General features: G+C 46.2%; 1 protein-coding gene across 5 annotated transcripts in view; it reads left to right on the forward strand.

The window, feature by feature from the left end:
• CPSF7 (cleavage and polyadenylation specific factor 7) overlaps positions 1–12,448 on the forward strand; it is a 23,084-nt gene that overhangs the window by 422 nt on the left and 10,214 nt on the right. For 2 of the 5 annotated variants that reach the window (XM_029956836.1, XM_029956837.1), the window contains exons 2-6: positions 202–320; positions 7,277–7,495; positions 8,316–8,419; positions 8,795–8,967; positions 11,826–12,240. In XM_029956836.1, coding sequence (XP_029812696.1) covers positions 267–320; positions 7,277–7,495; positions 8,316–8,419; positions 8,795–8,967; positions 11,826–12,240 — 965 coding nt within the window. In that variant the 5' untranslated portion in view covers positions 202–266. Of the gene's footprint in view, positions 1–201; positions 321–6,630; positions 6,690–7,276; positions 7,496–8,315; positions 8,420–8,794; positions 8,968–11,825; positions 12,241–12,448 lie in introns of those variants that run through there. The other 3 variants (XM_029956839.1, XM_029956841.1, XM_029956840.1) reach the window with 3 other exon arrangements.

The raw sequence follows: 12,448 nt of genomic DNA on the forward strand, positions 1-12,448 counted from the left end.
GAGGGTGATGGGCAGCGAGCCCCGCGAGCCCCGGCGGCCTGGCAGAGAGCGAGGGGCGGCGCGAGGCCGGGGGCGGGGCGGAGCGGGTGGGACCGAGCTTGGGCTGCCGGGATGCTGCGTCTCTGGAGACGGGAGGTTGGCCACCATTGCTCTTCTTCCCAGCCCGGGACCCTCATGCCTTCTACCTCTTGCCTCTTCCAGGATACCGCAGTGGCAGCTCGCTTGCTTCGTCGCGTCTCCGGGCTCGCGATCTTTCTTCCGGAGCCATGTCCGAAGGAGTGGACTTGATTGATATATACGCGGACGAGGAGTTCAATCAGGTGAGGGGTCATCGGGAGCCTTGGCTTTTTCGGGATCGGCTGAGGAATCACTTTCACCACACTTGCAGCGGTCCCAGACGATGGCAGTCTTTGCCAGGCCCGGACGTCCCTCTATCGGGTCTCAGATTTTTCCTCTATCGTAGACTTTCAAGACTTCTGGAAGTCCGTTGGGCTTTACGTGAATTGTAAGCCTTCAGGCTTAATTTTGTAAGCTTTGATTTAAGAGCAAATAAAAATCAGGCTTAATAGAAGGGCGAATCAACCTGTGAAACTTGCTCCCCCAGGAGGCCAGAGTTGGGTGCCCGTCTCCTCGGAGACTAAGCACGCTGAAAAATAAGAATTAATGTTTGCTGTAGAATTCGTGAAGACCGTGTTCACACCCGTTCCTTTGTGATTCTTTCAAGCGGCTGCTGGAGAAGAGTAGTCCCTCCTCCGCAAGGCGGTGCATGAAAGATACTTTAACATTTAGTGGCAGGTCCGTTCTGACTGTTCTGGGTTTTACTTCTGTTAGTTTCACTCTAGCTTTCAGTGGCGCCTAGTCATTTTGCTGTAATAAATTTTATTTTATTGATGAATCTAGTTATTTCGAGGGCAAAGGTAAAAGTATTGGACAAACCAGTTGAAAAGCGTGTATAGATCTGTGGGTTTGTTCATCTCGTCATGTTAAGGAGCATTACACGGTGATTCCCTGGAAGCAGGAATATATTGAGGTCAAGCTCAAGAATGTTCCAAAGTCTCTTTTTATTCTATATTTTTGATAAGTTCTACCAAGCATTTATTTATTTATTTAGAGTGCATTCTATTGGGGGAGAGAGGCAGAGAGAGAGAGAGAGAGAGAGAGAGAGAGAGAGAGAGAACAACCTTAAAGCAGGCTCCACACTCAGCATAGAGCCCAAAGTGGGGCTCGATTCCATGACGGTGAGATCATGACCTGAGCCAAAATCAAGAGTTGGTCATTCAATCAACTGACACTCAGGCACCTCTCAAAGTCACTCTTTAAAACTTAGTAATATCTGGGGTGCCTGGGTGGCTCAGTCAGTTAAGCTGCCGACTTTGGCTCAGGTCATGATCTCACGGTCTGTGGGTTGGAGCCCCACATCGGGCTCTGTGCTGACAGCTCAGAGCCTGGAGCCTGCTTCAGATTCTGTGTCTCCCTCTCTCTCTGACCCTCCCCTGCTCACTCTCTGTCTCTCTCAAAATAAAGACCAAAAAAAAATTTTTTTTAATAAAACAGTAATATCTTACCTGGGTTTTCAGTACCATTGTACTTGAGGAAACTGGTTCTTTCATTGGTGTCTTTCGATGGGTGCACACAAGAACCTGGAAAGGATAAAACGAAGGGACTAGGGAAGGAGAGTGCCCTGGTTAGACCCTGACTTTTATAGGAGGCAACAGAAGAGGTTCTGTACACTTAGCAAGTGTTCACATTAAAAAAAGAATTTTCACACATTTTTCCATTTTAACACAGAGGTGGTAAAATAGAAAAGTAGAGAGAAAAGTATAATCTTGTACCTATCATACAGCTTCGTCTGTTATACTTTTTAATAGTTATTTTCTCACGTCTCCTCAGGTAAACCAGAGTCATCTACATGGTGACCTAAACACATGAAAACTTTTTTAAGCTCAAATAAGTCGGGACACCTGGGTGGCTCAGTCAGTTGGGCGTCCGGCTTCGGCTCAGGTCATGATCTCACGGTTTGTGGGTTTGAGCCCCACGTCAGGACTCTGTGCTGACAGCTCAGAACCTGGAGCCTACTTCGGATTCTGTCTCCTTCTCCCTCTCTGACCCTCCCCCACTCACACTGTCTCTCTCTCTCTCTCTGTCTCTCAAAAATAAATAAATAACAGTAAAAAAAAAAAAGCTCAAATAAGTCAAGTAGTTATGAATAAATAGGTTCAGTATATTAGTTTAGTTACAACCATTGTTTTCCTGAGTTTTCCATATTATTTTGAATCAGACCTTTACTACTCTTTACAAGAAATGGCTGGTTTTCTTTTTTGTTTTGTTTTTAGTACAAGATAGGAAGGTTAGTTATTATTAATAAAAATTCTCCCTCTTCCCCCCTTAATTTCCTTCTCTGTGGGTTGATAACAATGTTGCCAAGTCACTTTGAGAAATGGGCAGGACAGGCTAGGTCTAGTCACATTCGGTCTTAGAAGAGGGAATTTCAGGATTTCCTAAGCAGTATAACTTAGAGGGTACAGATGAGGCACAGACCTTATCCAGTGGTGGCTGCTGTGTCACGGTTGAAGTCATTGGCTTCAACAGCTTGTTCTCTTGTCTCTTCAGTTAAAAAAGACTTGTTTGTGGGTGTAAGGCCAAAGATGGTGTGTGGAATTTACTAGACATTTATGTCAAATAGACAACCATTAATGCTTGGCAAGTTGGAAGAAGTATAGATTTTGAACATCCTGTCCATTTATGGTAGGTCCAGGGAGGAGTGCTTCTCTCGTGAGTTAATTTTTGGTAAAGCTGATTTTAGTGTAATTTGGAGGCTGCTAAAGAAATGATTAAGGTTTCGTTTGGCAAGCATTGTGAAGAGTGAGGTTAGGCTGAAAGCAGCCAGTACAGACTGTGTTCTAGAAGGTTTTAAGAATATTAAGGATTCATCCCAAGCTGACCATGCACAAGAACCCTGTCACATGTACTCTAGTCCCCAGACAAAATGAACAGTTTCTAGATGGAGCCCTGTGGTGCTCTGATCTCCTGCACCATGCGCTCTATTTTTTTAAAAATTTTTTAATGTTTTATTTATTTTTGATACAGAGAGACAAGAGCATGAGAGGGGGAGGGGCAGAGAGAGAAGGAGACACAACCGGAAGCAGGCTCCAGGCTCTGAGCTGTCAGAACAGAGCCCGATGCGGGGCTCGAACCCACGAACGTGAGATCTGACCTGAGCCGAAGCCGGAGGCTTAACCCACTGAGCCACCCAGGCGCCCCATGCACCGTGTGCTCTAAAAGCCTCTTTCACCCAACTTCTTTACTCCTGTCAGGTTGGGAGTCTTGAACTTCTCAGCTGCTCCCTTGGGCTGAGGAGGTACTCTGGAAAAATGAGAGCTGCCACTTTCCTCAGTGTTTCTCTCTGATCCTTGTGCCAAGCAAGGTGCAGTGCACAGTACCCCGTTCTCTTCGCTACTTCCATCAAATATTTATTGAGCAGTTTCTGTTTGCTGGGCCCGGTGTCAGGACCAGTGAGGGAATGGGGGAAAAAATGGATCCCTGTGTTCAAAAGCTGTTCCATTCCTGGTGGTGGAGGGCAGTGGATAGTGGCAGGGAAGGCAGGGATGAGGTGAGGACTGGAGACAGTCATTATGAAGCCAAAAACTTTGAGCTTTAGTTACAGTTGAAGGAAACAATTATATTGAGTAGATTACTTTGAGAAAAAGAAATCCTAACTTCCTTACTTCCTTCAGATATCAGGAAAAGGGGCTTGGAGGGTAGAAACATTGAACATACAGATGGAGAAGTTCTTATTTAAATTGAGAATCATGCAAATTATTCTTTATCTAAAGAACTTCTTGAGACCATCGTAGTTCTTTCTGTAGTCTTAAACACAAAATTCTTCCTAATATAATCAGTTTTAAATACATACTTTTTATTCCCTCCCCCCCAAATACATACTTTTTAATCTCCCTGGAACGAAATCTGTGGCATCAATGCACATAAAACTTTTTTTTTTTCAGTTAATTTGTAGAATTAGATTTTGCTTTAGCCTAATTCAACACTGACTAAGTCATCAGCTTATTTGGTAATCAGAAAAACTTCAAGGCTTTCTCTGTTTTTCTCTTGCCAGCTGAAGAACTTAAAATTAATTGGTGTTGCTAGTAGATTTAGATTTAAACACAACTTGGTACGTTGTTTCTTCAACAGACTCCTCAACAGGCCTGCTCTGTGCATCAGAACAGTTCCCAGGTTATGTGGCCCCCGGAGAAACCAATTGAATCTTGTGACAGTTTTGCATTCATTGAATCGTTTTGTGCTTCTTAAAGTGGTGAGGTAATCCATACACAACATTTTTCAGGATTTGAGTCTTAGCGTGTTCTCTAAGGGTCCCAAAAAGAGCAGATTGTTTGCCTAGGCTTGCAGTGTGGGCGGATTCCTGGTCATGTGTGTAGTCTCTGAGCTGTCCCAAATCTGCGTGCTAGGTCACTGTCCAATTATCAGTGGTAGTTTTTGTATTACAACTTGTAGATACACATCTCTAAATCACAGATATTGCCAGAAGGAATCCCACTTTGGTTCCACTGAGTATCCAAGGTAGTGTGTTTCCTTATTCCCTTTAAGTTCCATTTCAGACTCCTTGACTTAAATTTTAAAAGTGGGGTGCCTGGGTGGCTCAGTCTGTTAAGCTCCCAGCTTTGGCTCAGGTCATAATCTCATGGTTCGTGACTTGGGGTCTCACATCAGGATGTCTGCTGTGAGCGTGGAGTCCACTTCAGATCCTCTTCCCACCCCCCCCCACCCCCCCACCTCTCTGCCCCTCCCCTCTGCCCCTCCCCTGCTCATTCTCTTTCTTTCTCTCCCTCCCTCCCTCTCTCTCTCTCTCTCTCTCTCTCTCTCTCTCTCTCTCTCTCTCTCTCTCTCTCAAAAACAAACATTCAGTAAATAAATGAATTTTAAAAGCACCCTGGTGTGAAGTATTGCTCTCTAAGGATTAGCACTCGGCGGTTTCCATCCTCTTCCTTGGAACTGTAAGGGTATATCACCATACTTGGCACATGAACGAGTAAATAAATGATTTTGTCTAGAGTTGTAGTTTTTTGAGACATAGTAGCTGTGAAGTATTTTACACACATTGTGTTTGTCAAGTTTTTAGCCCTTCACTTTACTCAATTTATTATCCACCCTGTGCTCTTCAATAGTAGCTTCTCTTCCTGTTCTTTACAGACTCTGTATGGAAGATCCTTATTTATTTATAAATTGATTACCTGGAACAGTCTTTTTGTATTTATTTGTCTCACTGATTCCTTTTCTTGTTTTATAAGTTGCCTCTAAAAAAGAAAGGTTACTCTTGGGGTGCCTCAAGTAAGCATCCAACTCTTGGTTTTAGCTCAGGTCATGGTCTCACAGTTTGTGAGATTGAGCCCAACATCAGACTGCATACTAACAGCACAGAGCCTGCTTGATTCTCTCTGCCTCTCTCCCGCTCACATGTGCACGCTCTCTCTCTTTCACAAAATGAATAAATAAACTTAAAAAAAAAGATTACTCTTTGGCCATCCTCTTTCTGATATTTTTACAAGTTTATACCCTCCCTTTGTGGGGTTTTTTAGAATATTTATAATACGTGGAATTGTTTACATGCCCCAGGGCCTAGAACCCTTCCCACCAGAACAGTACAGGAGAGCTATTTTGGTGTGTGCATTCTTCCCTTGTTCTTCAGGTGAAGTGAGGAACTAGGAAATTGTTTCCAGAAGTTTGTGATGGTATGTAGGTCTAAGAATGAAGTTTGTGGTGAATCTCCTCCCTAGGCTCATTGTAGAATCCACGGTTCTTGTGATGGAGTTTAACGGAGAAAGTTACTGGAGATTCCTGTCCTGTGTTGCATTATAGGAAGTGCTCTCTTTCTTCAGAGAACTAGACAAGTTACCTAACGTAGGTTCTTCTTTATTTCCTTTTGAAAAACACAGCAATGACATGATGAGCTGTAGTTTCCCTAAAACACTTTGAACTTCTGTCTTTTTGGCAGAAGCATCTTTAGCATCGTCAGGATCTTTTTGAATGTTATCTGAGAAAACCCTGATCCTTAAAAAGAGCTCTCTGAGATAACGTTGCAGAATCTGAAACATTATTGTCATTTGGTAGTAGTTCTTGTGGTTTTAGGATTGGGGATGTATGGTGTTAACTTAACAAAATACTTTCAAAAACTGAGTGGCTTATAAACAACAGAAATTTCTGTCTCACTGCTCTGGAGACTGGACGGCCAAGATCAGGTTTGGGTTCTGGTGAGGACCCTCTTCAGGGTGCAGAATGCCAGCTTGTCTTAAGGGAAACCAGGCAGGGCAGGCATGCTTTCTCTTGGCTGTTATATGGGCACTAATCCTGGTCGTGAGGGTTCCACCTGAAAACCTCATTTAATTCTAATTATCTCCCAAAGACCCCTCCTCCTAATGCCGTCACACTGGGGAGTAGGGTTTCAACGTACACATTTGGGGGGGGTGCATACCTTCTGTCCATAAGAGCAGTGTGTCACATACACACGAAGTATATTTCACGTGTCTTTCAGAGTGCATGTCCACATTGTAAATGCTAAGCGTGACAGTTCATGATACAGGTGCGTGTCCTGTTTTCCACCCTTATGTATTACAGAACTTCACTGTTTTTGTGTATCATTGAATGCCTCTGGTGTTGGTCCCAAAGTCCCTTGTGTAAGTGTCACGGTAACGTATTGGATCTGCATTGTCATTTGAGAAATAGTAGGGGGAAATCTCCTTGTGTTATCCCCCTCCTTTTTTTTATGTTTCTTTGGTGGTGAGTAGAAAGATGGGGTTGTGTACTGTGAGTTTCATAGCCTCTCTAAATCGTTTCTGTAGTGTAAAAGTGTAAACCAGTAACTCCAGTTCTTTTTCATTTCTGTGTCTTAGATGTGGTCTTTAGAAGCCCGACCTCATTGATAACAGTAGTAGGTGCATCTTTATGCATTCTTAGTTTGCATCTTTTATCGTCATATACCTTTTGATTCTCGCAGCTGGCTGGTGCTAGAAGCATTGCAGACTACTCCCAGGGTCTTAGAAGAAAAACCTACAGATGCATAATGCAATGAAATGGTTTTAAGTGGAATATTACTCTTACAAGGAAATTATTCCTACCTAATTTCCTAGAGTAGGACAAGAAAGTTTTCTTATACGTTGTCTTAGGAAATATTTGACTACGGATTCTAAGTGAACTAGAATGAAATAGAATGAACCTAGTGGAAGGTCTGCAAACCCACCTTTGCCAACCCCTCATCTCTTAGGACCCAGAGTTCAACAATACAGATCAGATTGACCTGTATGATGACGTGTTGACAGCCACCTCACAGCCCTCCGATGACAGAAGCAGCAGCACTGAGCCACCTCCTCCTGTTCGCCAGGAGCCGTCCCCCAAGCCCAATAACAAGAGCCCTGCGATCCTGTACACGTACAGCGGCCTGCGCAACCGACGAGCTGCTGTCTATGTGGGCAGCTTCTCCTGGGTGAGCACGGGGAGCCAGGGCGGCTCACGGGTAGGCTGGAGGGAGAGCACTGGGAGGTGATGGCATTTTCAAAAACCACTGTTGCACTGTTTTGTGCTCTGATGGGGTTGGATTTCTTTTTCCTGGGATCAGGTTGGATTGATCTCTGAAAGAGAACTATCCTGAGGACGTACTGGTGCCGAAGAAAGCAATGATTAAGTGGGTAGTTGCTTTTTCTGCCATCTTGTTCATGCCCCTGACTCTGGGGCTTTATGTCCAGTCGGGTCATCTGTGGGATGAGATTTCAGAGTGAACACCTTGAATTCTTGGTGGTCATTAGATGGTCCTTTGATAACGATGGGTGACAGGCATCAAAGGCTTTGATAGTTCTAGTGCACTGGGGAAAGGGTGATTGTTGTTCTGCAAGAGTTCTTGTGTGCCCTGTTTTGGGGCTGGTGGAGGGCGAGCCCAGATTAGAAAATGAGCATACTCAGGGGCAGTTCCTGACAGGGGTCTGACTGTAGCCTGTCAGGTCTAATTAAAGCTGCTAATAATCAGTGTTTGAATGATGACCAGCTTGCCCAAATGGCAAAGTTAAAATAGCTTTGACTCTTAATCTCAAGGGATGGGGATCGGGGAGGGAATGGGAAGTTTTGGGATTCTGTATGGATGAGGATAAGAAGAAAAGCCTGCACTAATTGAAATGATGGGCTTTAGGGTTTCTCTGGGAAGTCATGGTTGTGACTAGAATCCTAGGTTTGGTGAACGGGTTTGGGACATTCTAGGTGGGGCAGGGGTGTAGCTCTTGACATTTCTTCCTTTTCCATCTTGCCGGCCCCAGTGGACTACAGACCAGCAGCTGATCCAGGTTATTCGCTCTATAGGCGTCTATGATGTGGTGGAGTTGAAATTTGCAGAGAATCGAGCAAATGGCCAGTCCAAAGGGTGAGGTCTGGATTTGCGAAGCTCCTTTTAGTTTGTCACCATTAGGATAACAAATCCACACTGTATTTTGGCCCTGGATTTTAATCCCTCCTACCCCTGGCCCGGGTTATGTCCTCGGGTTTGGCACACTGCTGTAGAATGGGGACCGAGCTGCAGTGTAACAATGTCCATCCTTTGAGGGGCGGAGAAAGCTGATTTTGAATTCTGAATAAAGAGGAAGATTAAAGGGTGACACCTTTAATGGACAGTAGTGTGTGTTATACTAGCAAGATATGTTTTGCTTTACCAATTTTCACTAAATGCAGAAAGGCGTTTCTTTGCTCCTCTCTTGTTTGGCTAGAAGATCTCACTCACTTTCAATGTTTAATCCCCAAGGTACGCTGAGGTGGTGGTAGCCTCTGAAAACTCTGTCCACAAATTGTTGGAACTCCTGCCGGGAAAAGTTCTTAATGGAGAAAAAGTGGATGTGAGGCCAGCCACCCGGCAGAACCTGTCACAGTTTGAAGCACAGGCTCGGAAACGTGAGTGCGTCCGAGTCCCAAGAGGGGGTACGTGGAGACCATCTGTATGACGGGGCACAAATTTGTGGGTTTGTTTTCTGTGTTGTAGGCTCTGCCTACAATATGGTGTGCGGGGAAGGGTGGTGGGGGTGGTGATGGGCGGTGGGACGGGCAATTAGTAGGCCCAGACATGCGGCCTTGTATGAGAGAGAACACTGTGCTGAGAGTCAGGTAGGTTCAGGTAATAGTTTTGTTCTACCCCTGACTTACTGTGTGACCTTGGGCAAGTCACTTGACTGCTTAGGGCCACTTCCCTTCTCTGAAGTCGATACATGATGTTTAAGGTTCCTGTCAACTCTAAATTACGTGTTTCTGTGTAAAAAATCAGCGTAGAGGCTTACTTGTAACCCGGGCCCTCTGTAAATTAGTCCACAGTGGCCACCCTGATGTGTAGGTAATGGCTATAAAGAAGGCTGTAATCTTGTCATAAACGTATGTTGGAAGAGTGCTCTGTAAGGAATCAGCCAAAAGGAGGGCTGGAAAATAAGAACTTCACAGTGTCGCTCCAGCATTGTCCAGGAGAGAGGGTGCCATTTCAATGACCAGATGTGTCTGTCTGCTTGGCAGATATTTCCCACAAATAAAACTGCATCACACTACCTCAGCTTGATGATCGTGTCCCTTAAGTTCACCTGACTCCCTTTGTTCTGATTCTGTACTCACCAAACCACCTTCTGATACTAATTTGGTTTCCCAACTAGGCTCTCCTACTGGGAAGAGAATGCGCTGACCAGCCGACACAAGTATTCCGGTCTGCTTGGCAGTTATATTTCTCATTGTAAATTAATAAATTGGCGTTCTGGTTTATGAATCAGTCTCTTGTGAGTTTGGTTAGCGTGAATCAGTTTTCTAGGGTATAGTACACCCCTGGGTGTACTGTTAAAATCGAGTGTCTGAACCTGCGAAACCTGAGGACCAGACCTTGGATTTTCCTGATCTCACAAGGTGCGGCCACCCCGCAAGGCCCCGCCTGAAGCAGCCAACTGCCTTTACTTTTCTTTTCTGAAAGCTGGGGTGGGGGGGAGAGGGAGGGGACAGACTCATCGCCTGCGTTCTGTCATTTCTTAGGTGCTGCTCTCAAGGTAGTGCCGCCTTTGATTGATTGAAAGTGGAAATCTGGCCACTTCTCTCTTGCATAGGAAAAACGGATCTTTTGACTAGTTTGAGAGCCTAGATGGGTGCAGTGTGAGCCCCCCCTTGCTCTGGGTTAAAAGGCACACGCTTCTCTTGAGAACTTGAATTTTCAAGTTCCTCTCTGTGCTCGCTTCGGCAGCACATATACTTCAAGTTCCTCTGTTTCAGAGTCTCTGTGTAATTCAGCCCTCCTCTGACCCTCCTAAGATGCAGAAATTCCCCGTTGCATTAGGGATGACGTCCCTACCTCCACATGGCTGTCTACTCAGTGTTCCAGTTCTTTGCTGAAATAACGGTAGTGACTGAGTGGCGGCGGTCTGCTCTGTCATGTTGACAGACCCGGGCTCAGTTAATTCACTGAGTGCAGCCGGTGGACTTCCTCTGCGTAAAAATGGTTGCTGCTCTTGGGATTGCAGCCACAGAATACAAAACAGAACCCTTGCAGAGGTGGGAACAGCAGCTGAGAAGAGGGCTGCCTTTCAGAGGATCACACTTGTTGACACCTCTTCCTTCCATTTGAGAGAACTGAAGGAAGAGATCGGCTCCCACGTGTTTTGAGACGCCAGACGCACAGGCCTGCCTCGATAGGCACTGGGGCTGCGCCACGGTGAAGAAGGCTAGGTGGTTGTGGGTGACGGGCCCCCCGCCCCCATGTTTGAGCCAGCAAGTGTTAGTTTAAGGAGCACTCTCCTTTCTGTCCACTTTTGACTGCTAATGGCATCTCTGCCTCCAAGTAAGACCTTTACACTCACGTGGTCATGTTCTGTTCGATTCCACACAAACCAGGCTTGGAGAAGACTATTAAATCGGAGAGTGAAAAGTGTAACCAAGGAGCTCAGCAGTTCCCAGCCATGTCCCCAGCTGTACACAGGCATGTCCGAGTCCCTGTTGTGCGCACTGTTCCAAGGTGCTATGGGGACGTTCCCTGGCAGGCCGCCCTGTGGGGTACAGGGTTGGGCCCTGGCGGCTGAAATAGAGTGGGGGCGCCCTAGATGGGAGGCTTGTCTTTCCCTGAGCTCTTCCTAGGAGTCCCTGCTCTCAGCTGTGGGCCTCCTGCTCCCTCTGCGGGCACGTCGTATCTTGGCTTCCTTCCCATTTTCTCCCTACCTCTCAACTTGATCTCCAAGTCTTCTGTGGTGTGTGTGTGTTCCCCATCCCAGTGACCAGTGTTAGTATGTGGACGGAGGAGATTCCTATCCCCTGCCTTCCTCCTCCAAACCTCCCTGGCCCTAGTGCCATGGCAAAGAGAAAATTTCAAGTGTTAAGTTAGCGGATTAGTCTAAGGCCAGCTAGTACTGGTCTAGGGAGAGAGGCCCTGAACTCTTAATCAGGGACATGGGATTTCACATCTGCTTGAATCCAGCTGAACAGTAACAAACATACTTGAACAGTGTCATTCTCTCGTGGGTTAATTAGGATCCTGCATTTAGAAATCGAAAACAACTCTACGGATAAATTAAGTATAAATCCCTGAGAGTTCTAGATAAAGAGCATTCTTTGACGTGCAGAATTAAAATGATGGTGCTTTCTGGGTTTATGACTAACTTGCCTTTTTTCCTGAGGCCGAAGAAAAGGGAGTAGATGATTTTACCTGCTCAGCTGCCTGCCGCCTTCCTCAGTATGGTGTCGGAGGACTCTTGCTGAGGCATGAGCTGGTCCTGTGGGTACCTGTCAAGCCTGGGCAGTAACGTCAGTTCTGTTTTGCTTCATAGGAATACCTCCACGGGCCCATTCCCGGGATTCTAGTGATTCTGCTGATGGACGGGCCACACCCTCTGAGAACCTTGTACCCTCATCTGCCCGTGTGGATAAGCCCCCCAGTGTGCTGCCCTACTTCAATCGCCCTCCTTCAGCCCTCCCCCTGATGGGTCTTCCCCCACCCCCAATTCCACCCCCACCTCCTCTCTCCTCAAGCTTTGGGGTCCCTCCTCCTCCTCCTGGCATCCACTACCAGCATCTCATGCCGCCGCCTCCTCGATTACCTCCTCATCTGGCTGTACCTCCCCCTGGGGCCATCCCACCTGCCCTTCACCTCAATCCAGCCTTCTTCCCCCCACCAAGTGCTACAGTGGGGCCTCCGCCAGACACTTACATGAAGGCCTCAGCGCCCTACAACCACCACGGCAGGTAAGGCGGTCTCCTTCCTGTCTGATCTGAGCCAGGCACAGTAAGGTAGACCCTGTGTTAAGCATTTTGTTCTCCCTGAGGAAGTAAGTGAGCTTGAATTCTTGTGTTTTCCCTTGTGGAAACTGTCATCACAGTGTCAGGTCCTGGGAAATAGTTAACCATCTGTTAGGTAACGTTTTTTATTTGGGGTTTTGTTTGTATCTTAGTC

This window comes from Suricata suricatta, chromosome 11, assembly GCF_006229205.1.
Source record: "Suricata suricatta isolate VVHF042 chromosome 11, meerkat_22Aug2017_6uvM2_HiC, whole genome shotgun sequence".
Classification (NCBI taxonomy): Eukaryota; Metazoa; Chordata; class Mammalia; order Carnivora; family Herpestidae; genus Suricata; species Suricata suricatta.